A 27810-nucleotide genomic window follows, 5' to 3' on the forward strand; every position below is an offset into this window, starting at 1 on the left:
CAGCACTCATGGGTACCCAGACCATGTCATCACTGGGCCTTCCTCAGCCTGTGATGATTCTCTTTCTGGGTCAGCAAGTCAACAGAACCTCCAAGAAGCATTCTTTGAAATGAGTATTGCTAAAGCTATTTTTTTTTTTATCCCTGGTTTCCTCCTTTAGGGTGATGGATCCCCAAACAAGGAGTCACCACAGTTAGTAATGTACCAGGTTTTCACAGAGAATCAGTAAAGCAAGAAGAACAGAGAAGGGCTCGTTAACCTACTGGCTCGTAAGAGGACCTTGTGATGAACACATTCATCTTCTGTTAGAGGAATATCCCATGGCAAGAGTCAATGATTACCAAGTATTTAATAGGTCCATGGAGAACCACAACATAGCAGAATGCTTTTGGGTTTGAGCAGTATTTGCTGTCGTAGCTGGATCCGTTCACTGGTCCCCACTATTTTCTGGCTATACTGTAGATGATATGTGAGCTAACACTCATTTCGCTATTATACTGGTAGGAGTAAGTATGACATTTCCCCCTCAATTCTTCCTAGGTCTTTCAGGGATACCCCGATGGTAGTCTGATTATCCAGATGCCTATACCACATAAAATACTACAGTTTCCTCTGTACGATCACTTATCTGACTTACAACATCTGGATCCATAGAATCTCTGTCCATTGTGAGTTTTAAAGGATGGCACCAGCTCAAGCACATCATAGGAGTAGAGATGGGTGCAGGCAACCATGGTGGCCTAGCTGCCTTGAGATGCATAGGTTTCTCAACTCGGGGTCCGTTGCTTTGGGGCTACAATGTGCCTTCCAGAGAGACTGACACACTCCTTGGTCAGTGAAGTGTTCTGGCCACTTTGTTTTCCTCTGTATGTTCCCTCAAGAAGTCAAGGAAGCAAGGAAGCCTGACGAGACAATTGGTCTTAGACATGAATCCTGTGTACCCTGAGAAGTTTGCAAGCATGATTGTATCCTAGCAACTACAACTTATCGATCCTAGAAATTGCCGTTATATTCTGGTATAAAACGACTGATTGCTCTCGGTAAAACTGTCACAGCCTCAGTCTTGCCGTGGCCCCTACAACCTGCCTGCTTTAATCCCTCACAGTCATATCAAGTGACCTTGGCCTGGTAAGTAAACACGGGTACTTACAATTTCTAGAAAGTCAGAAGGCTTTGAAAATGTCTTACAATCGTACAAATCAATTCAATCTACATATTATTTCCCACGTGGCAGACACCGTGCTAAAAATAAGACAAGTAAAAAAAAAAGAAAAGAAAGAAAGAAAGATGCCTATTCAATTGGAGAAATAAACATCTATCAAAGACGATTATCTTGTGATAGGAAAAGTCAAAGACAGGCAGCCCAAATACCTAAGAAGAAACCATGGCTTGCTCTCCCTAGGGAGAGAGGTTAAATGAGAGATCTGGGAAGGCTGCCCAGAGGAAGCAACATTTGATTTGAATCTTGCAGGTTGAGGAAGACTTTTCTTCCCCAGAGAGAAGAATGGGTAGAAGCATCATAGACGGACAGAAGATCACAAAAGTATTCAGCATAAATGCAGCTGCCTTGGAGTCTCTCGTAGGGCAGGTGTTCAAGGCCCTTGTTTACTGTGCTATGAGGAAACGGGTAGCTCCTGAGTTTTCAGAGCTGACCTACCACAAGCAGATTGGACCTCTCAAAAGCCAGCCATGCAAAGATGGTGAGACTGGACCAGACATGGCCAGCTGCTGGAAGCTAGGGTCCTAGCATGGATGTAAAGGGCCAGCCTTGGGGGCACTGAGGGTAGGCTGGGCTGCAGAGAGTGGGACTGGAGGCTCTACAGATGTCACAGGAAGCCCCCGGCGCCACACTGAAGATGTAGCTCAGTTGGTATTGTTTGCCTGAGAGTTACAAAGCCCTGGGTTTTATCCCCTGCACTGTGTAAATCCCAATGCAGTGGTGTCTCCTGCCTATCACTCAGAAAGCAGAGGCAGAAGGCTCAGGAGTTCAAGGTCTTCCTTGAGAGCTCAAGACTTGCCTGGGGGTACAGGAGACCCTCTCTCAAAAGAAAAAACAAAAGTGGCCCTGGGAGATTCAGAGGTGGAAGAGAAAGCAGGAAGTGAGGTCAGGGACATGCTCTGGTGTTTTCCTACACCACACACAAATTGTATGCCACAAGCAGAATTAGCTTGGGCGAACAAGCTTAAGAAACCAAAATCAAAGGTGTTGAAGGTACACTCAGGTCCAGCTTTAGACACAAAGCCTCACACTGGAGGCTCTGGGCCCTGGCTTCTCACCTTGTTTCAGGTCTGGAGAGAGTGGTCACAGTATATAGAGTCACGTCCTCAACCTCAATACTCCAGCCTCACCACCACCACCACCAGCACCACCAAGACCTCCCTCCCCCTGACTGATGACTGCCATCCTCTCTGCCTCCCTCCCTCCCCACTGCCTTTCCCTTCCAAAGTAATCTCTCCTCCTACTCCCATCCACTCCCATTCACACATGGCATCTTGCTAGAAATAGCAAAGAGCAATGAATTGAAACTTAGGGCAATCCTTATCCCAAGCCCGACTTAACCCAGCAGCTGGCTGTAGCCACTGCCTCACCTCAGGCTACTCTGTGGTCTCAAAGAAAATGAGAAACAAATACTAACCATTGCTTCTCTCACATCCTTAGTATAAGCACAGGACACAAGGAGTGTGCTAACACCTCCCAAGAAGCGAGGAAAGATGCAACCGGGCTCTACAGCCACAACTGTGTTCACTAGTTTGTGAGTTCTTTGAGGGCAAATGCCAGGCCACTGGGGTCTTAGAAACCTACTTTTTCCAGGTACAGAGTGAGTGCCTGCTAGAGACTAGACAGAAACCTTTGTCATCCTCCCTGCCCCCCTCCCCCCCCCCACACACACTCCACGAATCCACAAGCGTTCTCCTGCCACTCCTACGATGTGCAAGCAATGCAGCCCCCTCAGTACCCCACTTTGGAAGCACTGCTTTGCTCCTAGCTTATTCCAAAAACAGCCCGTTCCTGGAGGAAAACCAAGCAGTAGTCACAAGGCCTGTATGCCTCATTGGGCACGTTTGACCAAGTCTGTGTTCCATCCTTTCTCCAAGGAAGTTGCTGAGAACCGAATCTCCTCTGTCCCGCTTTGATTCATTGTCGTCTAAGGGGACCCAGCTGGGTCTTTGCCCCCTCTCTCTCTCTCTCTCTCTCTCTCTCTCTCTCTCTCTCTCTCTCTCTCTCTCTCTCTCTCTCTCCACCCCCGTCGTCCCCCCCCCCCGCCCCTGCCACCGCCGCCTTTACTGCTGTTTTCATTGATGCCTTGAGCAGAGCTGGCATGTGCGACTGCTGAGAAGGGGGAGCGCAGAGCAGCGGGGGAAGCAAGTAAAAATAGCCTGTCGCGCGTCGCTCTGCCTGCTCCGGACGCCTTTAACCCTCACCGAGGTGGAGAGAGCCGCAGCCGCCACTGCACACTGCGGAACGTGGCACGGGTCAGCACTAGACCCTACGCGCCAGCCCCAGATGATGGTGAACCAGAACCCATGAAAACTTTCTTATTTTTATTTATTTATTTTTTTTCAAGACCAGATGAGGTGGGATAGGGAAACAGCAGGGAAGAGCTATAGCTACCGGGCTGCAGGGACTGCTAGGAGCTAGCTGGCTGGCCCAACACTTCACCAGTGCGCGGCCTTGAGACTCGAGCTATTTTTAGAAACCTGTTCCGCGGGTGGGCGATCGGAGGGCGGAGGGGGAGGGGAATGCTGAGCGTCTGGTGCTATTACTCGGTTTCAAAGACTCTGCTCTCAGGTTGGGGTGGGGAAGAGGATGGCTTTGCCCTAACTCAAGGAGAAGACATTAGCTGCTCTATGCCCGGCGTCTTCAAGCCCCGGATCATGTTTGTTGCCAGAAGCATGCTGCCTCTAGTGTCCAAGGAATAGGGGTTCTTTGGCTTTGCTGCCTATACGGTGGGGTGGGGGTGGGGGTGAGTTATGACCTCTAGGAAAGAAGGCCGGGAAGGGTCTTCACGTTGTTTTTGCTTTCCCGCAAGGCCTGGACAATCTCCGCGCCACACCCCCATCCCCGCCCCACGCTGCATATGGGTTACCGTATGTGAAATGTACGGCAGCCCCACCAGACACTGGGCTATTAATAGAGCCCTGGAGTTTGCTCTGTGTCTTTTTCCTGCCACCGAATAAGGGATGATCACACACCCCCCACTCCGCCCCCACCTCGGCGCACAGTTCCTCTGTGAAGGTAAGGGGGCTGCCCACGCCGATCCCCTCCATGACTACAGGTGCCCAGAGCCAAGGAACACAAGCCATTGTGATGACAGCCGGGTCAGAGCCAGGCGAAAGAACACACTTGCTCGGGACGCAAAGACCCGCTCGGCTCTCTGCAGCTTAGGGCCAACTCCGGAGTAGAGAAAGGGCAGATATGGGGCAACCGTAAGGGCTGCCGAAGACGGAGGGCAAGAGTATCATTTGCAGAGCTAGAGTGGCCTCCTTAAAAGCTGCTGCGGGACAAGTGGCCGCAGACCCGTTTCGCGCTGCAGCCCCCGGCGCGCAACCCCCTCCGCCTGTGCAGGCTCGGCTGCGGCAGGCGCGGGCGCTGTCCCTGGTGCTGAATGGGGCCGCGGTCTGTGCGCCCTCCCAGGGTTCCGCTCTCCCGCGGCGCCTTCAGCACCCTTGGACTGCAGACCTCCGGTCCGGCCCCGCTGTGGACTGGGGACTGCGGGGGAGGTCAGGTGCAGGTGCTTAGTACTGCCACCAGGTCGGCCCCCGGAGGCCGAGAGCTCTCCGCGGTGTTGCAGGGACCCGTAGCTTGGGGACCGCCTGGAGCTTGAAGGGTAAAGCCCAGACAGCGGTGGGAGAGAGTCGATGCACTGCGGGGAGCAGACCTGGCCCTAATATAACCCATTCCAGCTCTGCGTAAAGCTGGGATTCCGGATCACTATCGGAATCTAGTGCACAGGGGCAGGGGAGCGGGGCTGCCCAAGGTTTGGGACTTGGGGGAACAGGAAGGGAGCAGCGGGTGGCAGGAGAGGGTGATGGGGCTGAAAGCGACTCTTATATTTTCAAGGGGGAAAGGAGCTGAGACGTGCACCGTCGCCCCCCACACACACTCCTACACTTCTCTCTCTCTCTCTCTCTCTCTCTCTCTCTCTCTCTCTCTCTCTCTCTCGGCAGGGACAAGCGGGATGGGGAAAGTTTGGCACCACAGCGGTGGTGGTGGCAGCAACCAGCGGCGGCACACAGGGGTCCCGGTGGGAGGCAGGGTCGCCGAAAACCCCGGCCCGGTCGCCTCCTTACCTCGGTGCTTTCGACTGCGTTCTCCGCCATTTTCCTCCGGAGGAGCAGGCAGCGGGAGGAGTGTTTCATGCCCATAAGAGCCAACAAGGGTTTGGGGATTCGAGATAGTAAAGAACGAGAGAAGGCTGATGTGGCTTTAAAAGAGAGCCTAAGAATGCAAGAGGAGGGGGGAAAAAAATCCCAGCCAGCCCCTCTCTCTTGGAGCGTCCTCCGCGACAATCGAGCTCTGTGGAGTCCCTCCTGCGGTCGCCACTTTGTTCACGTTTCCTCGCTCTTCATCTGCCTCGCATCCCTTCGCACACTTGCAAGTTCTGGTCGCGCTCACGACCCCCTCCGCGCCCCTCTCCCCTGCGCGCCGGGCTGGGCGGGAGGGAGGGAGGCGGCCCCGCGGGCTCGCCGGTGGAGGCAGCGGCTCCGAAGTCCGGCAGGCGGGAGGCGGACGCCAACTCTCCCAACTTCTGCCGATCGCTGGGCGAAGCAACACGCGTCCTGCTCGGCGCTCCCGAGGGCTGAGCGGGTGAGTGGGGGCGGGGTGGGAGGTGCGCGGGAGCGAGCGGTGGTGGGGCGCTGACGGCGGGGACCCCCAGCCCGCCCCCGTGCCCCGGACCGCGGGGTCTGGGGGCCGCCTGCGCTCCGCTGCGCTCCTGGCGCGGCGCACACCTGGCGCGGGGGCTAGGGCTGCGCGCACGCTGCAGGGCCGCGCGCCAGGCTCCGGGAAGCAGGCGTCCGCGAGGCTGCTGGAGGTTCTCAACCCACTGCAAGTCCTCCTAACGATGGCAAGCACCGGACAGGACTCAGCCACGGTTATCTAGTGTCTACGCACCCCGCACCCACCGTGGATTCCTGGATCCTTCCTGCTCGGATTACTATTTGGGGCGTGAAAAGGGTGGGTGTCTAGATGGGAGGGGGGCGTCCTTAACTCCTTCAACTCTAGGCCTTCTCTAGCTTTTCTTCACTCTCAGGACCCAAGACCAGAAGGCCTTCAAACCCCTCTCAGGTGGACTGGGTTGAGGTGAAGGTGGCCGCCCAAGGTGGCTTGGGAAAACAAGAGCAAATCAATAAGAGGGTCCGCGGTCTAGCTCCCCTACCCCTGTCTTGCCTGTCAGCAAACCCCCCTCCATCTCGGGCCCACACCCCCCCGACCCCTCCCCCACCTTCACCCTCTCCCGAAGTCCCTTTTATGGGAGAGAGCTGCGAGGATGTCACGTACCCATTAGGATTCTCTCGATCCTTTTTTAAGGGAGTTTGGGCGGCAGCGGGGGGTGTGAATTTTTATACAATGCATTCCTGTCTTCACTTTGAGAGCTTTTTTTCCTCTCTCTCTTTCGGGCCATCTGTCAGGCATTGGGGGATAGAACAATGGGGGAGGGGGGCCGCACTCAGGACTCTTTAGTTGGTTATCTCAGGGAAAGCTGAACCTTCGGGCTTTCTGGCTCACAGGTCAAGGTCAGGGTCCTCACAGTGTGCCGGGAGCATTCTGCCCTCTTCATCTTAGTTGAGTTATTTAAACCAAACGCTCTGTTTAGTCTGATCATAACCTTTGATAGCCAGGAAGTGTAAGAGTGACTGTCCTCAACTAACCCAGGTTCATTGAGGAAAAGGGCCAAAACCCGGCTCGGCTCAGCGTGATACTTACGTTAGATCAAGACCCTCAGGCAAAGAGAAGAGACAATGCTGTGAGCAGAGGTGAGGGGTGAAAAACAGGAAGAGGATGGAGATGAGAAGGATTAAAGAAAATGCAGCAAGAAGCTTGGGTTAACCGCATTTATAATCCCGGAACAAGAGTAAATTCACCTCAACCTTTTCAGTCCACAGAGCTGAATTCAGTTCGAGTTGGGCATGAATGAGCAGAGTCTTTGGCAGTACCTGGTCCTTCTTCACTCCCATCCTGCCATCCTGCCACACGGTGTATACGGGAGGGGACATTAGTGCCTCTAAAAAGTGACTTTTACCCTCCAGTACCTTCTCCCCCCGCCCCCACACGTGTCTTCTCTCAGATAAGAAGACTCTGAGATGCTAGATCAAAAGTGACTTAGTACTTGTGCAATCAAAGAAGACTAGAATAGCAAGATCCCCACCCACACATTTGGGCCAGTCCTCTTAAAGGTAAGGACTCAGGATGAAAGGGAAGGAGCATTTGTCTGAGGTCCCTTGACAAGCTGCTGGAGGGACCTTCGGAAACCAGCTCCCCAGCCTCCCGACTTTCAACCCAACACTGTCCCCACCCCACACTCCTTCTGCTTGTTCATCCATTCTGTGACTAACAGGGGAGGAGGGGAGCTGAAGCAGGCTCCCACCGAAATAGGCTGCTGTTGTGCGTGATTATGTTGCTATGAGAACCTCAGTGGGGGTGTTTCCTCAGTTCTCTGTTGAAATCTTTTACTGTGCTTGGCTTCTCCCCAAGTACAGACACAGCTCCTGTTGGAATGGGAAAGGACATAGAGAGCTGTGTTTTTACAGCAAGAGTTTACTGTTCCAACTCAAAGGCAGCCTGGGGCACAGAGGTATCTAGGCCACTAGGGTTGCTCTGCGGAAGTGACCAGAGGAAAGCATGGTGACCTATCACTCTGCCCCTCCTAGAACACCTTTGGAACTGAGATTCTGTCCCTGTTGTGCACCCATCTAATTACAAATTCACAAATCGTAGAGAGGTGGAGTTTGGGGTGATTTGTTATTCCTGGATACTGGAGGTAGAGAGATGGCTCAGGCCCCCACATGGACCCCCACACACATGCATGCACACACGCGCGCACACACACACACACACACACACACACACACACAGTCACAAACATGTATACCTATACAAGAATTACCTGAACACCCACCTCTTAGGGTTGTGAAAATCCATGATGTATGAAAAACATATAATAGGACTATTAGAAGCCAGTCCCTTTCTGTCTCTTTTGCATGAGTGTCAGAATATTCTCTTATCAAGTTAACTTAATTATCTTAATTAATCCACATGATCCTCACTGGGCATCTTTTTCGTGTCTCGATCATAATAGGAACTGGATTTAACAAGGCAACAGAACACACCAGACTTCTGATGAGTTTTCAATTTTTATTCACCTTGACTGCTAAGAACAGAATGGAAGGCTTCTGGAGAGAGTTTAATGGCAAGTGGGAAGACATGGGATGATAAAGGGTTCAGCATTTGTCATGGCGTACGTTTGATGTGTTCTGTGGTCAAGTGGTTCCCAAGATCCATTAGCTTATTTCCCTGGCACTAGACCTTAACAGAACAGAATGTGTTGAATGCCACATATAATGTGCTCAGAACCGGGCTGATCCGGTGGTAAGAACACAAATATTATGTGAACATTTGCTAAAACTTGTCCTGGAGCCTGAGGTCAGCCTCACGGAGTGCTTTTCACCACCTGTAGTCTGTATCTGCACAGGTTTTCTTGCAGTCCTTCTGGCTACTCTTTGAGAAATCATCTCCATGAACATAACACAGAGAAAATTCCCCGAAACAGACAAAGCTCAAAAAATTGCCCTCAGAATGCAGTCAAGATAAAAGCCTGGGGAGCCTGATTCCGCATATAACTCTAGAAGTTAACTCAGCTCAAAGAACAGAGCAGTGGCTCTCAACCTTGGCTGTATGATAGAACACACCAATGTTTTGTTTTCCTCTTCTGGGGATTGTTATTTGGTGGATCAGGGCATTAAGAGTTTTAGAGTTTAATTCTAGTGGGGAGCCATGTTTAGAACAAATATCCACAGATATTTGAGGGCAAGAACTGTAGATGGTCTCTGAGAAAAGACCCTTCCAACCCATAGGGGCTGCCCCACTATTGAAAGATTTCCCTCTAGCACACAAACCTTTATCTTTCTCTCCAGTGCTGGGTTCCAACCAGGGCAGGTGCTAGGTTAGTACTCTATCACTAAGCCACATTCCCAGCCCTTGGGTCTATGTGGTCCAGGATAGGCCCTTCCTTTGCTTCCATAGTGCTGGAACTGTGGGTATATTCTGTGACACTGATACCAGTGTTGTTTCTTGAGATCTATGGAGTAAAGTTGTGTTGGTGCCTGGGATGACATATAGGATTAGAATAAGACCCTTGAGGAAGGGTATCATAGAAAAGGCTCTCTAGTGTTGTGAGATGCCACTGAAGAGGTGACCCATAAACAGAGGAGGCCTATATGTTCCCACTCTTCCTATTGTGGAACTCAATAATTCTGCCTGGGAGTCTATGCTGGGATCTCAGAACCAAACATTTCCTTGGCTACCTCTCCACTACCACCAATCCAGTGACCCAGCATAAGGGTGCAGCTTCCCTAGACTTAGGAAGATGAAGGTGCAAACTCTGGTCTGTTCCAGCATGTAAGTTCAGACCATGCTATCCCCCTTTCCTCGTCGCACATAGCTAGGGCATGCACACTGTAGTGCTGCGGCCATGTCTCCTCAAAAATCAGGCCACGGCCATTATCCATCACCGCATGTGGCAGCTAACCCAGCATTGAGCATTCTGAGTGTTGTCTGGGCCAGGTGGCATCCAGCCAAGGCTGCAGCAGCCCAGCTACCTGGCTAAGCTTGCAAGCAACCACACACCTGGATGGTTCTCCTACACAAAAAGGCTCTGTTGGTCTTTCTCCCTAAGCCCCATTTAAAAAACAAACAAACAAACAAAAAAAAAAAACAAAAACAAAAAAAAAACAACAAAAAAACAAACAAAAAAAAACCATATTCCAAAGAAGGGCCTGCTGAAGTGCCACCAGGGCCTGCAAAGCAAATGTGTTTCCCCTTCTCATTTTTGACATTACAACCAGACTATGACTTCTTTCTCCCTCTGACAGTATCTGATTTAAGTCATTGTGATTTTGTGTTGCATGTGGCACTATTTGGCTTGGTAACTTGATATTTGGGAGGCATTTTGTTATAGTTTTGCTCTGACAGGGGAAATCTTTGGTGCTTCACACTCTTAAAAAGTCCAGCTGCTCGGGGGAGTACAGCTCAGGACATACCTAGGCCCTGACTCCAATCACCAACACTGCAAGAATAAAAAGGGAAAGAAAAAATGCTAGAGTCTGGTGAGATGGCTCCCTGTATGGTGTCTGTTGTATAAGCATGGAGATCTCAGTCTGGATCCCCAGAACCCATGTACAAGCTGGGAGCACTGGCAGGCATCTAGAGCCCCAATGCTGGAAGAGAGAGTGGAGAGAAAGCGCAGGATCCCTGACAAGCCAGACTAGCCAGCTGATAAGCTCTGACCTCAAAGCCCTGTCTCAAAAAAATCAAGTGGGGCGCGATCAAGGAAGACATCTGATATCTACTTCAAGCCTCCACACACATAGACATTCATGCAGATCCGTACACATGCATGCATGTGCCCCTACGAATATGCATATAGAACACTTCCAAACCACATATACCCAGGTTACCTACCTACCTTTCTGGATGAGAAGGGCCCAAAGATATTCATTTTTCTCAATGGTTTACGATGGAGTCTAAACTTCTTTGGGGACACAGAAGGGCGTGAAGGCACCAAAATTTTCCAACATGCCGTCACAACAGGAGTAGCTTTTTCTACTTCCTAAAACCATCCGTGTCTTCTCAAGTCATTGATATTTAGCATTTCACAGTAAACCCAAGTACCCCCATCACCACCAATACCAGCTGGCAACCATTCGGCATCCCCTGTATGATAGCTCAATGCATATTTTTCTTAAGAACCCTTTTGCAGAAATGACTATAGTTCATACACGCATGAGGCTTTCTGAACTAAAAGATGTAAAGCTGGGTGCCTGGCCTGGTGACACTCATCTGGGAAGACTTGGTCAAATGGCCAACTCTAGTACGGTCTGTGTTCTGATAGGCTCAGATACTTCTGGAGTCTTGTGAATCAGTTCTTACTGGTTAAATATAGCTACGATCAATGGCTTATCCTCAGGTGTTGCAATGAACAGGGAGACCCTAAAAGCTGTAAGGTCTGTACCAAAGACATAATCCTCTGTGGTGGATTCAATATCTTAGACCCAAGGAGTGGCACTATTAGGAGGTGTGGCCTTGTTGGAGTAGGTGTGGTCTTGGAGAAAGTGTGACATTGTGGTAGTGGGCTTTAAGACCCTCCTCTTAGCTGCCTGGAAGCCAGTCTTCTCCCAGCAGCCTTTAGATGAAGATGTAGAGATCTCTGCTCCTCCTGAACCATGTCTGCCTGGACACTGCCATGCTCCTGCCTTGAGGATAATGGACTGAACCTCTGAACCTGTAAGCCAGCCCTGGTTAAATGTTGTCCTTATAAGAGTTGCCTTGGTCATGGTGTCTGTTCACAGCAGTAAGCCCTACATTCTATTATAAAGATATAATTCTAGGAAGTGCTACAGCCTTGATTCTCCAAATGCACTCTGGTTTTGCTTGATCATAACATATACTGTATGCAAGACTGATCTCAGGTAGCCTGAAAACTCAGTGAGCCCTTGAAACCAAATAAAGCCGTGAACAAGTTCACCCGTTTTCATGGACCATTTAGCCACCATGATCACTTTCCTCTAAACTGTGTTAGATTTTCATTTAAGACTTCACCACACTGGAGAGATAACTCAGTAAAGTGCTTGCCTTGTAGGCATGAAAAGCTGAACCTGATCCTCAGAATCTTGATCGAGAGAGAGAGAGAGAGAGAGAGAGAGAGAGAGAGAGAGAGAGAGATGGTGTTACATGCTTGCAATTCCACACTGCAGAGGTAAAGGCCCAAAAGGCCATTTGGACTCACTGTCAGCTATCCTAGCCTACTTGGCAAGCAGCAAAGACTGAGAGACCCCATCCCTCAAAAGCAAAGTGATGGCTTCTGAGAAAACCCTGAAGTTGTCCTCTGGCCTTCACATGCAAACACAGGAGGCAAGGGAGCGGGCAAGCCCCCACCCTCACCATCTCTCAGTGTCACTATGGACATTTTCTTGTGTAGAATTTCACTCCTGCAAATCTATACAATATGCAATATGTGGGGGCACATGTGTGTCCATGTATGCACATTGTTTGCACATATACACATTGTGTGCATATATGCATGGTGTGTATACACTTGTATATACATGCATATACACTATACATGGGTGTGTATGCATGCACATGGGTGTGTGTGTGTATGTGGTGCACTCTGTTGCTATGGCAATCGCATCATTTGAAACTTGTTTGTCTTATTAAACAAGCCCCTTTCCAGGTTGACACATATACAGCCAAGTTAATTTTTTAAAACTGTAAAGCTCTTGCATGCATGAACCCCACTTTTAAAAAACAGCCCCTTTTTGAACTCCAGGTTGTTCACTGTTTCTTGTCAGTCTGAGAAATGTACAGTAAATGTTCTTACACCATGTGAATAGGAGCCTTTATTTTCATGTGATGGTTTCCCCAAAGTAATATTGTCTTAGTTTAGATTTTCAAATCTTAACCATGCTAATATCTAGAGGTAGAGCCTGAATCCTCAAGAGACAAAAACTCCACCTTCCTTCCCTTATCTGCCCTAAAGTCATGTGCAAAAACATATTTAAAACTGAGATTAGGATCTGGAAGCAGAAGATCCATGACATCACAGTCACAAGCCTGTCTAAAAGGTCATGTCCATAACATGAGCCTTTCAGTGCTAAGAACATTCCAGAGAGCCGCTAAGACCCGTGGTGCTCTTTAGTGGCCATCTTTCCAGAGCCCTGAGTGCTCCCAGTTCCTGGACAACAGATTTTGATGTTTCCAAGTCCTTCTGTGATCTGAAAAACAATACAAACTCTATTTAATTGGCATTAATCTTCTATGTCAAAAGCTAGCCAGACCCGGTCAGCCACTCCCTGGTCCCTTTTCTTCCAGGCGAGATTGAGGCAGTGCTTAGATCAGTAGCAGCTACCACTGTTTGTACCTAATAGAAACTTCACCACTTTCTACCTCTGCGAGAGCTGTGTTCCACGCCTCTGTGGAGAAATGCTCCCTGGATTTAGGGTTGCCACATCAGATGTGACTCATCTGTTACTTTTCCATACAAGGAAAACTCACTTGAGTCTATGCTTCAAAATATGAGGTCAGGCATAGAAGATGGTTAAGAGGAAGCAGACATTCAACAGAGCCTTTGAGAAAAGAGTTTTGTGGCTTAGGCCAGTTGAGTCAACTGTGCCATCAGTGCGCCACAGAAAAATGACAGACACTGGCTCTCAGAGGGTTCAAGGCACAGCAAGCTCACAGGATAAGGCAGGCACTCAGCACAGTTCCTCATTGCAGTGTTTCAAGACAGGGGTATTTCCTTCCTACTTTCGATTCCAGAAGATAATATTTACTCTGGAGGTTAAAGAAAGAGCAGCTTATCCTGACAGCAAGACCTGTGTGCTGGCTGAATCTGGGAAAGTTGCCTTGTACCTTAGGACCCATTTCCATCTCTTTAGAACAGGGATTTCCCTGAGAAGGGCCTACACTTCTATTTCTGCTTTGTCACCTCATGCCTTCGGTGGCAATCACCACTCTATCATATGTTCTAGTCATCACGAGGACTGACCAGACACATATTACACTCCAAGTCAACCCCAGTAGTACAAATGTGGAATGAAGATTAGAGACCCTTCTCCCACCCAGCTGTCAGAGCACTGAAAGACCCCGTGTCTTAACACTTGTTTGCCAGCTGGTGGCGCTGTTTGTGGAGACATCATGGAACCTTAGGCAGTAGAGCCTTGATAAAGTGGGTCACTGACAGCAGGCCTTGAGGTCTATCCACCGGTTCCACTCCCCATCTGAGCTCTCTCCCATGTTCTGCAAACAAAAGGCTTCCCAGCTACAGCTCACAGTACCACGGAGCTGCCTACCATCATGACTCCCCTCCACCAAAGACTCAAACCTTGCTTTCGTCAGTTACTTGGTTACAGCTGTGAGAAAAAGCAATCAATACAGAAAGAAAATCCAATTCCAATATGGTCAGAGGCTCCTGATGGAGGCCCAATTTCCCATTAACCAAGGTGTGTATGTATCCTCAGTGAGCCATGCCTTGGCCTTTCCCGAGGTCAAAGGGCTTTTCTTGTGTTAAGAGCAGTGTCAGTGGCAGTAACCAAGCAGCCAGTACCACACAGCCTTTATATTTCCCTGTGGCTGGTCAAGAGTAGAGCTCAGTGGGAAAGCTGACAGATTTCTCTACAGCAAGGGCTATTGGACCTAAGAACAGCTCTTGATGATGTACGTTGATACACAAAGTAATCTACAGATTAACCTGCTTCAAGTACATAAAAATAAAAGTCGTTTGTTTTGGTTTTTTTTTTTAACCTGCCAATCATTCTTGACATCAAAACTCATCTAGGCATCTGTATTGCCCGGTATACACAATGAAGGTCATCAAAGATGCTCCCAGTAGCAGCCATCTGGTGGCAGGTGAGGTGCTCTGTGACTTCCCTTTTGGAAGCAATCTCCCTGTAGCCCGCCCTCCTTGCAAGAGAAACAGATATGGCTTACTATCTGTGCTAAGCTCTCAACCAGCACTCCCAGGCTGGTTATGAATGGTTCAAGTTATTCCATGGTAGAAATGAGGCAACAATTTGAGGACACCACAAAATCACCCAGTAGAAGAACATCTTGTTTCTTGGACTTACCTGTATCCATGGAATCCAAGTATAACCGCGGTTCACCATAGCCAAGGACCGTCTTCCCCTAGGATGGACATTGTTCAGGTAGATCTAAGCGGTCTTCTGTGGCTAGGATTCTCCGTGTGTGTGTGTGTGTGTGTGTGTGTGTGTGTGTGTGTGTGTCGGGGGTGAGGTGGGGGTGGAAAGAACTCTATGAAGCATGTCCCCCAATCACTTCCCCCCTACCCCAAGATCCTCTTGACAGTCTAAGCTGCAAGCACCATCCTTACTCTCATTGAGCATGACAAGGGCAGGTGGCTGAGAGGAGAGACTTGAGCTAAAGGGCCAGGTCACATTCTTTGAGGGGACTGAATTGCACGCAAGTTTGTTTCCTATGATGCCACCGGTAGAAGGTCACAGACTTCGGAGCCACACTGGCTTGGTCTTAAATGGGCTCTGGTGTGTAACTAACTCTGACCTTGAACGCATCACTACCTCCTCTAAGCACCCTCATGCCTGTCTACAATAGGGAGTAGAGGGCTGGTAGAGTCTGCTGTTTAGAGCCGCTATGAAGCACATAACCCAGAACCAAATTCGTTGTAATCACTAATAAATGAGAAGAGGACACACAGCACACAGCTGGATGTGACAGATCAGCAAGGCTGCATCTGCTGTTGGAGTATGGCACACAGGGACAAGTGCAAAAAACAAAAACAACAAAAAAAGGTCCACCCCATCCCCTGTCAACTTGGGAATGGCTATAGACGAAGCAACTGCACCTAACTGACACCTATCAACCTACATTCCTGCCCTCAGCACTGTCTGTCACATCTGCTTAGTAAGTTCTTTCTCTTGGGGGTGTTACTCAGATTGCATAATATCTTTGCAGGTATAGAAGGCACTGCATATATATATATATATATATTTCTCCCCTCCAAGGAAAATTCAGCTTATACAATGCACATCCAAAGACACCAGAATGTAGCCAATGTATCCTGAAAACTGTGGTCTTTGTCACAAGAAGGAAGTAAAAAACCCAGCACCCGGACAAGAGGGTGGAAGAATGAGGGTGGTGGTGTCAGGGCGGGGGGATTGCACGCGTGCCCATTTCTTGGCACGCAAAGATGGTCCTGCTGCTTGGCTTATTTCTTCATTATCCCCCTCTTTGTTCTCCTCTCCCCCTCCTTCTCCCTTTCCCCTCTTCACTAATCTACCATCAGCCTTTGCAAGACACCTTAGACTACACTCGGTATCTGTAACTTTTCTTCCTGGTCCGAGAATAATGCCTTGAAACATTCTATTCACAGTTTCTGACTAAAGGATTCTCCAAACCTTGCCCTCTCCCTTCTCCTTTAGTCTCTCAGCAGCGAGGACAAAGAGGAACCCTTTCTCTTCCTTCTCCTGGTTGTGCAGTGGGGTCCTTGAAACAACTCCTGGCACTGCTCTTCCCCCAACTTTGCCAGACCTGTAGACTCACAGCCCCCATTTGACTGTGTGAGGAGTCATGCTCTTAACCCAATGGGCCTCTGGGTCTTTTTCATCCAGTGTCTCAGGTACAGATCTGATGATGTCATTATGACTACAGCTTGTATCGCACTAAAGTAACAATGCTCCAGGGACTCCCCTCAATCCCTCTTCTGATGGGGTGCCTGTAAAGTCTTCCTGGGGGGCTTCTAGGAGCCCACACTGTGCATATTCACAATACCCTTGAACCCCCCCGGGTCATCTTCTGTAAGTTTAGATTGCCCGGCTGCCATCTGCATTGACAGTGACCCTCATGAGAAGGTGGAGGGCTGTGCCCGGGGCTGCTGAGTGTGGTGGAAGTGAGAATATCCAGTGAGGCTCCTGCATCCACCTATGTGCTGAGGCTCATAAAGTCTCTTGCAGAAACTGTTTCATCCCATCTCTGCCCCTAACCCATTCCTCAGAACAAGTGCAAACGCCACTGTCCAGAAGACACACAAAGAGAACATGTGGCTTTTGTCATCTTTGTCTCGCCTGTCTTCTTCTCACACAGTAGACTCAGTACAAACTGCCCCCTCTTTCAGCCACACACAAAAGTGCCTTTAACGGTTCATCTATGTTGTCAACTTGACTGGATTTAGCATCACCAAGATATGTCTGAGGATGTTTCTAGAGGGGCTGAACTGAGAAGACCTACCCTGAATGTGGGTATCATCCTCCTATGGGCTGGGATCCTGAGACAAAGGAGGGAACCAACAAAATGCTAGCTAGCATTCACCTTTCTCCACTTCCTGGGTATGGAGGCAATGGGACCCACTACTTCACACTCCCTCCGGCCATACCTTCAGCACCACGATGGACTGTACCCTAAAAACCCTTCCTTTTGCTGACTTTGTCAAGCATTTCGTCATTGAGAAAAGTAACTGATATTGTGCTCATATAGGGCAATTCACAGAGAAGGAAGCTTTGGGTTGAGGGGAGGCCTAGTTCTCATCAAATCTCAGGCTCAATTATGTAGGAGATAGAGCCCTGGGCATCCTCTGGTTGCCTGTGTGGCCAGTCCTTTCCCTCTGGGCTTCTGGTTTGCTCAGGTTGTATATAGGTTATCCCCCTTCTCCAATGTAGCTGGATTACAATATATGTTATATTTCCAGTGTGGTAGGTGACCCCATTTGTGGAAAATCCTAGAGTGGGGACCCATTTTATCTTAAGATCTGAAACTATCATTCCTATTACAATTTCCAAAAATCCTCTTGCATGTGTCATGGCTTCTCTGTCTCATCACCACCAAGGACAAGTGACTCCTGGGGAAACATTCCTTTCCATCTGTGAGCTGCTCCCATCTGCTGTTGACGGGTCTACACGTAATGAAGACATTTTGGAAGCCTCCACAAAAGAATCAATCTCTAATGGTGGGGCGTCAAGCATCAGATACAGGGTGGTGTGACTACACCTTAGAGTGGTTCCAGAGGTGCTCCCAGAGATGCTCCCAAGTGATCCCAAACCCATAAAATCATCTTATACTTGTATATAATTATGGTTACATAATTCTAATTCTTTTGCCAACTGCAAAGTTGTACCCTGGTGAATGAGCGTCAGAAAAAGCAGGAAGCTATAGGAAGAAGTAGACGAGGGTAGAGTATAGGAGCAGAAGAATGTCAAATTACAGTCCCAGTTGTATACGGCACATTGCTAAAGACCCAAAGTCAGTTAAGACAGAAAGACCCCTGGGAAATTGGGACTGGTGGCAGTCTGGGTCCGCCCTTGAGGTCCTCTATACAACTGAGTTTCATTTCTTCCTCAATATTTAGAGCTGTTTGGGCAAGCCAAATTGGTGGGTCTTATTCAAGTCTTCGGTAGTATTATTGTCCTATGGCGATGTTCAAGGTACAGCCACTGTTCCTAGCTCTTTGGGCAGGCGGGGGCGGAGAGGAAGGGGACAGTATTTAGAAAGCTTGAGTACCAGGGGCTCAGGTATTTGGGTCTCGAAGTATTCAGCCATAGCCATCTTCAAATTTTATCTTATTTTTTAATTTAAATAGCAGTAAAAGTAATCTGCCTTGCTGTCAAGTCAGGCTTGAAGAGATGTACCCTATGGAACTGGACCATTACCCACATACACTGGAAGGGTTGTATTAGAGACATGCATCTGGAGACTGGTGCTTCTGGGTGTCCATCCTACAAAGCAGCCCCTCTCATCTCCCAACACCACTCTTTAAGTCTCACCCACTACCATGCATCGATCATAGTTTCCTCTCGTATTCAGAGGCTTTTCAGTGGGGATGAGGCACATGAAGTGTGCCTACAAAGCCAGATGAACTTGACACTAACATGTAACATAAAACACTTCATAGCAACAGAAATAACCATGAGAGCAAAGATGGCAGGAGACCACGCTCACGTCTTCAGTCCTCTTGGATAGATGGAATCATCCTGATGCGGGTCCTATTCTAAGTCATTGCGATCTTTAGGGGAGACATGCAATTTCTCGATAAACAGCAAGAAATGAGGGCAAACTTTCCTGGTAGATACTGTAGCAACTGCTTTCTTAGGAGTGTTCTAAAAGCAAAAAAGCAAAGGAGGTGATGAATTAGCCGAGGGAACTGCTTTCAAGTTGATTCTGCCTGGAGCTAGGACAAGACATCATGGCTCAGAGTCCTCCTTCTACAGTGTACATAAAAAGTATTGGCCAGGGTCATGGTACAACTTGGAACACAGCCAGTTACGCACAGTGTCTGCTCGCCCTCAAGAGCTGAGGACAAAGTGAAGAGCTGAGACCAGTTATGAACTACAGAAACCATCAGGGAAGCATGAACTCAAGCTGGAAACATAGCCCCGCTTGGCTCTCCCAGACACAGCAGACAGTAGGCAGAGGGCAAACAGTGAAAGGTGAAGAATTATTTTAATAAAAAAAATTAAAAGTTGTTTCTGAATCCTGCTCTGTGGAGAGGCTTCCTAAGGGATCCAGGAGGACTTACTGCACCCTTACTGGGACCCTGGCCAGCTTGACTTGACATGCAGCCAAACCAGCCTCCTTTGCATTCACAGTCCCACCCAGTGGGGCCCAAAGGGGTATATTATGGGTCAGCCCCAGAGCAGCTTCCAGAAGCAACAGCTTCACCCAAACAGGCCCAAAGTCTCCCAGAACCACTTTCTGACTGGCCTCCTGCCTTGCCATCTAGCAGGGCTGGTCATGCCCCAAGATGCCAAGCCACTGGGTGTGTTAAGAAACCTCTCTTAATGCCTCTCTCTGTCCAGTGCTATATGCACCTATGGTCCTGGGCACTCAAGTCTGCCTCTACGATTTGTTCATAAGATATCAAGGTGTACTTACTGCAAACCACAACTTTCATCTTGGGAGAGACTATTATTCCACTCTAGGTGCTCCAAAGTGAATTTAATGGACAGTAAACATCTAACAAAGGGCACAATTCTAGACAGGCAGCTGTAAATTTTTTCCAAAGTATCTTTTATTGTTATTCTAATTATATGTACTTGTGTGTGTGCATGTGGGTGTGCACATAGAATGTGCCTTCCTTAGGGATGCAGAAGAAGGCATCAGATCTCCTGGAGCTGGACTTACAGATGTATGAGCCACCTGACATGGGTACTGGGAACTGAACGCAGGTCCCCTGCAAGAACAGTATACGTTCCTAAACACTGAGCTGTCTCTCCAGTCCTTTCCCCACCAGGTACAAAAAAATTCACAGTGCTAAGCAAGAGACAAATCAATTCTACAATTTAGTACATACAGTGCACCTGCAAGACTGCTGGAGACTAAGACCTTTCACGAACATGGCTGCAGCCTAACCGCTGATCTTGACCAGAACTCACTTCAAGCCTCCTCAGTTCCCAAGGCTAGTGAGAGTACGGAAGTCTGCCTTGCTTTGCTGTCTGTAGCACACAAGTGTGTGCAACTAACAGACTCCTCTCTTGACCCCCTATGTCCACTGTTTTCCTCTTAAATAATGACCTTTAGTGATTCGGTGTGTACAAGCCATGAAGTGATAGACTCTGAACCCACGGTAGGACATAACTTTCCAGTCACACGTTTGGCGATTATTTTGTTGGATATATAACCAGGCCCAATATCTTCCCCACCCCCACTGGTCTTGTGATTCCATTGCTCTTTTGCATAGCTACTGTTGCAGGTCTGTTACCACTCTTCCACTTGTTTCTTCTTGCATACTCATCCTCAATGCTATTGCATGCTCTTCTTGCAAGCTCTTCCTGCCTCAGCCATCTCTCTCTCATGCTGTCTTGGCACTGTGATGTGTTCAGACATGATTATTTCCTTAAACACACTACTTGACTACTTGGTCATGCTTAAGGCTTGGACTGTTATCTCATTTTATCTCTGCTGCTTCTGCTTTTACTTCTCCACCCCACCCTACTCTCTAAAACTCCTTACAGAGAAATGTTGAACTGTCCAGCCATAATTCCCACCTCGACTCTGAACTTTCCAGTCCTCTCCCTCCTCATCTTCTCAGGGGCCATACATAGTCAAAGAGAATCCCACTTTGTTTCCATAGATTCCCTCTTCAGTTCTATTTGCTCTGCTATCTTAACCGATCTGTTGGTTCTCAATGTTGGGCAGTTTAGTTCCCAAGGCCTCTGTGCATCTGCCAGCCATGTTTATTTTAAAGTTCTGTTCTCCTTACACTGTCATCTTTTCCTCCGCCTAGAACTCTGGTTAGTCAGTACATCCTCATACATAAATGTTTGTGTGCAAAAAAGGCTCCTGGTTGTGAGCCTCGCAACCAGGAGAAAGGTGTTGTGTGTACTATGAACAAGTTTTGCTTCCTTCTGTCCAATGTAGGCAAGGTGCCTGTCACTGGCAGAGTGAGAAGGAGCAGGGGTGTCTGTCTTTTGGCTTATGGAGACTGATGAGCTCCGCTTGAACCCTGTGACCCAAGGTCTGAGAAATCCGGGTCCAGGCCAAGGAAGGTTATGGGACAATCACTATCTGGTTGTCCTGGCAGCCACAGCCACTCACTCCATTTTATGCTCTGAACTCTCATCCTATGTCTGTCACTTACAAGCCCAGGACACACTTCACATGTGTAAATGGTCTGAAGCAATACTTCCTTCAGAAACTGACTCCATGGACTTTCCATGTTTCAGAGACTTCTCCCAGTTCTACTGCGTCAAAGGCAGTTCCTGTTTTCTCTCCCCTATTCATAGTTTTACCACACACATTTCTCTTCCTTGGGGAATTTGAGTGGAAAGGTGATGTTGTCATTTCACTCAATCCCTCCGCTGGGGGCCAAAAGACTTGATATGTTCTCAATAAATAGTTGTTGGATGGATAAATGGATTTAATGTTTCCTTACCATTTAAAAATTGGTCACCTTTGGAAAAAAATTGCTTGCATCGTTAATTTACTGAACTGAGTTCTTGCCTCTCTTGCTACTCAAATTACGTGCAGAACTTAGTAGGATCTTAAGACCCCAGGTAGACAGAAGTTTTCTTTGTTGTTGTTTGCAAGAATCTCTAGAAATTGCTCCAAGGATTTCTAGATTCCCTGTGGATAAACCTGGCATAAACCCTCAGGACGCCTAACAGGTGCGAACAGCTGCTAACCCCTGTTTCTTGTCTCCCAATTGCAAATCCTACTTTTAACTTTCCGAAAGTATTAGGGGAGTTTTGGTTCCACGGGTGAGATGAGTCTTTGGTAGCACATGAAGTAGATGAAGCCAGTCTCTAGCCTTCACTTTTGAGTTACATATCTGAGGTCATGTATCATCTGAGCAAATGTCAGGTGTGGAGCTAGAGCTTCTTTTCTGACATCCACTTTCCCTGACCAGGCAGCATCCAGAACCAGCTAATGTTGCTGTGGCATCTCCCTGTGGAGGGGCCAAGCCAAGGACCAAGATGTCTCCAAAGACAGATACACACACACACACACACACACACACACACACACACACACAATGAAGGAATATTGCTCAACAAAAGTGGACATATAACTACCTTTTTTTTGCTGAGGAAAATAGTAAGGGGCATGTTACTTAATTTGTATAAAAATTGTGCAAGCATTTTATCCAAACCCCCAGAATCTAGAGGATAAACCCTGGTCAAGGGCTGGCAGCATGGTGGTATAGTATCACTTTGTAGCCCTATGAAGATGTGTGAACACCTCACCATGATGCCTCCCAATTCCATTGGAGAGTACTGTCTACCATTGTCTTGAAAATGTGAGTGATTCCTCTCTCAACTCATCCAGGCTCTGCCCCTGAGGCCCAGTTACGTTTTGTTTCAGTAAATCCTTCCTTGAGGCTGGCTTCTCAGCACATAAAGGTTTTCTCCTTGCTCTAGTTGGCTCATAGATACAGATGCTACCACATCAGGGGTTGGGGAACTTTAATCTAAAGTTGTGTCCTTCAGCTCTGATTATGGAAAGCCGGAAAAGTGGGGACAGACGGACAATGCTGGCAGGAAGGTAAGGAGATTGGCCATACTTATCCACAAAGTACTTAATCATGACTAAACCAAAGCTCATTCACCTAGTGTTGGGTACAAACTTAAGTTTGCTCTTTAACCAAAACCAGGTCTCTCATAGCTCCGGTTTCGTCACCATTTCTCAATGGGGATAGTCCATTGGGATGTAGCCACCGTGATAACTGTACACAGTGAGAATACAGTGGCTGTGCTTCTCAGACTCACAGAACCAACAACTAATAAAAGTTCAGATTATTCAAAGAAGGTTGAATTAGGACCAAATCATCTAAAACAGGTTAAGACCATGTCCTGAGAATTCTGTTTTTCTAAGTCAGAGTGGGGCTATCTTTTTAAAAGCTCCCATCATATGTCTTTGTATAAAATGTTTCTGAACTTTTTTATACAACAATTAGACAACTAGAAGACAATAATATCCACTGCAGAAAAAAATCAAAATGCAAGTAGAGATGGAAACCTAGCCAGCCAACTCCCTCCTGTGCTGCACAAGCTTCTGGCCACTGTCTCAGCTACAAGCTCCAGAGGGCAGAGCCATCCACGCCTTCGTTTTATCTCAGTACTCGAAGCAGCACTACGCACATAGTAGGTGCTTTTAATATACCGGTTGAATGAATGAATGAATGAATGAACACATATCAGTAACTTAGGCCCTCTGCCTCTCCTCACTCTAAAACATTTTTGGACTAGGAAATCAATTTTAAGACTATTGCTTTGAGGACGCCATAGCAACCACCACCTCTCTCAAACCACAGAGGCTAGTGATACCCTTTAAATTGCCACCCCAGGATCCCCAGGTGAGGCCCTTGAGGACCAGCTCCTGCAGAGCCTTTCCCTCCCATCACCTGTCAGATAGACAGACTTCTCAGCCCAGTTCCCCTTAGCTCACAGTATGGCTACATGCTTAGATGCTTACATCCAGAACCAGAGCCCTAGCTGCAGATACTTAACAGGTAGAAAAGAGAAGCTACCCAAGGAATTGCTGTCAACTTTAATGTTCTATCTTAATGGAGAGTCTGGGGAAGGTCCCGCTTAACAAAATGTTTTTTTGCAAGGACTTGTCTGCTCTGCCTTGTCTTGTGACTTCTCTAAAGAACACTGAGACAAACTCTTACTTTAAGAGATTATGAGACAAAGATATGGAGTGTGTGTGCCACCAAGATAGGAACAAGGTCCATGTCAAGAGGCCAAGAGAATTTAAGGCCTTCCACCAAGGCACAGATCTGCTAGCAAGCACCTCCCTGGTTCACTGTTTATGGATCTGCTGAATGGAAGAAATCAGACTTCTTGAAGAAAATGGTCTACTTAGGACTGGATGGCTCAGACACCATGGCCCACCAAGCCCATGAGTCAGCTCCCTGTAGGAAAGAGAACTTGTGTCCTTTTTTAAGCACCTCCAGAGAAAAGGCCTCCCCCTAGCCCAGACACTGGACTGCCCAAGCAAGAAAAGCTGGTATGTCTAAAGTGTGACAATCCCTTAGCGATGAGAGCCCTTCGAATACTCAAACACTCGGCCTCAGAGGGACTGGAGAAGATTTGGGTCTCTGTCCTGGACATTCAGAGTGTTGGGAAAACAGAGGAAGTGAATTTGGATTAAAGCTGCTCTTAGGAACAGCTACCCAAAGGAGGGGCCTTCCCTCGAGATCCTGAGTTTTGAAGCATCTAGACCTATCTCACTTCTTAGCATATTGGAAGGTAATAAAGCTCTCACATGGAGAAAGGTGTCTAAAAAGAGAACTCAAGGCACAAAATTCCTGACTCTTCAGCCCCTCTTCCCCCACATCCCTCTCTCCCTACATCCCTCTTCTGCCAGTAAGAAGAGAGTGAGCATTCGAGAAGATACTGGGCTGAAACCTGATGCCCCTTTCCTAAGAATCAACTGCCCTTGCTGCTCATTCCAGGGCAGGAGGTAGCTTGGCCTTCCCACTATGTCCAGAGGCTATCTCACCACTGTGGCCTTAAAACACAGTGAACGCGACATATTAGGCAGACCATATAGATCAAGGCTTGCCATCTATCTCCTACTTCTGTTAGAAACCTAAGCAGCAAAAACAAGTCATGTCTAGCAACATGGAAGATGATATAATTGCCCCCATAGGGTGGGGTCTGGCAAGGAGGCTTAGCCAGATGGCAAAGCCGAGGAGATCCCCAAGGGGCTAGGCCTAGCAGTGGTTAGACAGCTAGCTATTCATGCCAGAGACTCTCAGACCTTTTAAAACAAAATCAAAGTCCAGGGTGGAGGCTTAATAACCTCTGGAGCAAATTGTCTACAGGAGAACACAGAGGTGAATAAAGGATCCCCCACGCCTCCCGAGAATCCCAGGTAACTTGCAGCATTTGAAGCCTCGCTCCACTCTCCAACCCTGCTCAGTCCCTCCTCACCTCTCAAATTATCTGTGCTGCCTTCCTTCACCCACGAGCACAGCCTTACTCCAACCCTATCTTGGGATGTCTTAAGGCCAACCCAGTATCCCTCTGGGACCACTGGAAGCAATTGGAACAAAGGTCAGCTAGAACTGGGAGTTCCTCCTTACTGGGACTAGCCAAGCAGTCAGTGATGGGTGATCTAAGTTTTTCCGGTCACCACACTGCAACAAGGCCTTGTCCTGGGGGGTTGGGAGGGTGGGGACTTGCCCTTCTAAAGCTGAGCTGATATGAGAGTTTCTTCATCTAAAGTTGAGCTGACAGTTCCTTGCTGCCAAGAGGAGCAGAAACGTGAATAAGAAACGATTGAGCAGGAGTCTGAATGCCACCTAGAAACTTCGCCAAGTTTGAACTGGATCATTTTCACATGTCTATGATAGCCTAGCACGTTCAAGGATAATGCTGGGTCCTAGGGATATAGAGATAAATAAGACATGATCCCTGTCCTTCAGAGTCTTTGCCCAGGGAATAACACTTGACTGAAAGGTAATTGCCAGATGGTCTTAGGAGAGACTTCCATCGTATAACTCCTAGAAACCACTTTAAGCAGCGAGGGCAGTTAAGAAGAGGAAACTGCTGGACTAGGCATGGGCTTGGGGTGGCGTGGGGGATGGGCATGGGGCTTATGTATGGAAGGAGATGGGGAAACATTCACTCTTAGGAAGGACCAGCCCTCTCGGGGAGGAAGCAACAGAGGGCAGACATTGGGTGCAAAGCTACCAGGAAGAGTGGACAGGAGAGTGGAATAGAAAGAGTGGGACCCACTCACTGTGTGCTACAAGTGAGGCAGATGCCAACATAGTATTCAGAAAGACAAACACATACGTGACTTCATTCTATGCTCTGGGCCCCCAGGGAGGCAAGCATATTATCCTCAGATAATCCAGAGACTCATAAGGCTTACTGGGCTCCTTCGAAGACACAAAGCACAAATGTGGCTAGGTTAAGAAATGGGGTCTCTTTAAACCCCATTCTTGGGAGCACTGTGTGATGGGAAAGGCCCTTTGCCCCCCCCCCACACACACACACCACTGAGAGGTTTACACTGTATCCTGACCCCTGGGAGTCCTAGAGGATTTTAAAGAGAAGAAAAGCATGATCAGATCTGCATTCTTAGTGACTCTGCCAGCAGTGCTGTGTGTAAACTGAGATCCCAAAGATGTAGAAGGTAACTGTGGTAAAGCGGCCATGGGCTGCAAGTGAGGGAGTGCAGATGGGCGTACAAGAAGAGCCCTTAGGAGCAGTCCGAAGGGGAAACCAATGGGACAAGTGATCACATACGAGGAGTCACCAAAACGAGAAGGAACTGTGAACGTGGCCAGCTGGGCTGACCACTGGTCAAGGTCCCAATATAATGTGGGCCTTGAGTGGCTGGAGACCAGTATTTACCAAGACCACAGGTAATAAAGGAAAAAAAGACAGAGGTGTGGAGTTACTCCAGGCAGGAAAAACAACGGAGATCCAGGTTGCACGCACTGCAAACAGAGGCTGCCTGAAGCTTCCACAAAGATGCCCGCAAGCTCTTCCAGTCTTCCAGTGAGGAAGACAAGAGAGGACGGTGACGGGGAGACTGAAAACTGCCAGCTAGAGAAGTACAGGCAGGGACAGAGGAGGCACTGTCACAGAAGGTGAGGCAGAAGAGCATTAAGTGACCAGCCCTCGACAAGCCTTTCTGGCTTTTAAGAACTGAAAAATGGAGTCCACCGGTCTTGTGATGCAAACGTCAGTCATGATTCAGTCCAAAGGGTTGACAGAGAGTACCTGAGTCATAACGGTTGAGGAGGAGCAGGGGAGCCCCCACAGACATTGACTGTAAACAGTACTTGTAGCAACTTTGACTTTTATAAAAGGGAGTGGTGACAGGCCATTGTCATAGAATTTAGCATGGTGAGTCGCAGCCTGGAGAAGAGCTGCTAGTGAGAAGGACATTGGGGGGAGGGGGGGCTGGTAAATGGTGTAAGCTCCCAAAAGAAGGGTCAGCTTTAGTCAAAAGAAAGACAACTTTCTGGCAAATTTTGGAAGGAGATGCTACTGGAAAGCACGGACAGGAAGGGAACCAGCAACGAGAAAGCTCTTCCTCATACAACTAAAGTCACTTTGGCCTTGGGATAAGGGAGTAAAATTTATTGAGTGTTGGTATCACAGGAGCAAGCTGGCTGAAAGTGGGCTGAGAAATCCAATGCGAGTTTACACTAGCTAAAGTGGAAGACAGATGTAGAGTCGCCAGACAGAGGATGAAGGCTCGGGCAACTCCAGGATAAGCCATGGTCACAGAGCCTGCGCTGGCCACAGTCAATCAATCACACTGTGCAGTCTTTGGCAGCTCTCGGTCACCCCAACAGGAAGCAGAGGGTATCTGGCTACATAGGGCAGGGACCACATGTCTGATGGCACGGGTGGGGACAGAGGGCTACCGCAGACACAGAGACACTACAGGTCAGAGAGAAGCAAGCCAAGATCCCAGGGGTCCTATTAGATCCTCGGAAGAAATAAAGGCCAAGGCCTTCACACTGGAAGAGGCCTCCCAGGGGCCTATGTGTGGGAACTATGAGGCTGAGAACTTGAGAGGAGAGCTCAGCGTCGCAAGCTTCAAGAGGAGAGACAGTGGCAGGACGGGGTGGCTCTACAGGTCAGGGAATCCAGAAAGCC

General features: G+C 48.4%; 1 protein-coding gene and 1 long non-coding RNA gene across 4 annotated transcripts in view; one reads left to right on the forward strand and one right to left on the reverse strand.

Moving 5' to 3' along the window:
- Prmt8 (protein arginine methyltransferase 8) overlaps positions 1–5843 on the reverse strand; it is an 85533-nt gene extending 79690 nt beyond the window's left edge. The window contains exon 1 of one of the 2 annotated variants that reach the window (XM_076940613.1): positions 5293–5843. In XM_076940613.1, the coding sequence (XP_076796728.1) occupies positions 5293–5367 (75 nt within the window). In that variant the 5' untranslated portion in view covers positions 5368–5843. The remainder of the gene's footprint in view (positions 1–5292) is intronic. The other variant, XM_034512682.2, reaches the window with a different exon arrangement.
- The window catches only part of LOC143443544 (uncharacterized), a 92257-nt gene continuing 68607 nt past the window's right edge, over positions 4161–27810 (forward strand). Inside the window, exons 1-2 of one of the 2 annotated variants that reach the window (XR_013112635.1) lie at positions 4161–4237; positions 5170–12605. This is a non-coding gene — a long non-coding RNA (uncharacterized LOC143443544). Of the gene's footprint in view, positions 4238–5169; positions 12606–27810 lie in introns of those variants that run through there. The other variant, XR_013112634.1, reaches the window with a different exon arrangement.

Source organism: Arvicanthis niloticus, chromosome 9, assembly GCF_011762505.2.
Source record: "Arvicanthis niloticus isolate mArvNil1 chromosome 9, mArvNil1.pat.X, whole genome shotgun sequence".
In the NCBI taxonomy this organism is placed as follows: Eukaryota; Metazoa; Chordata; class Mammalia; order Rodentia; family Muridae; genus Arvicanthis; species Arvicanthis niloticus.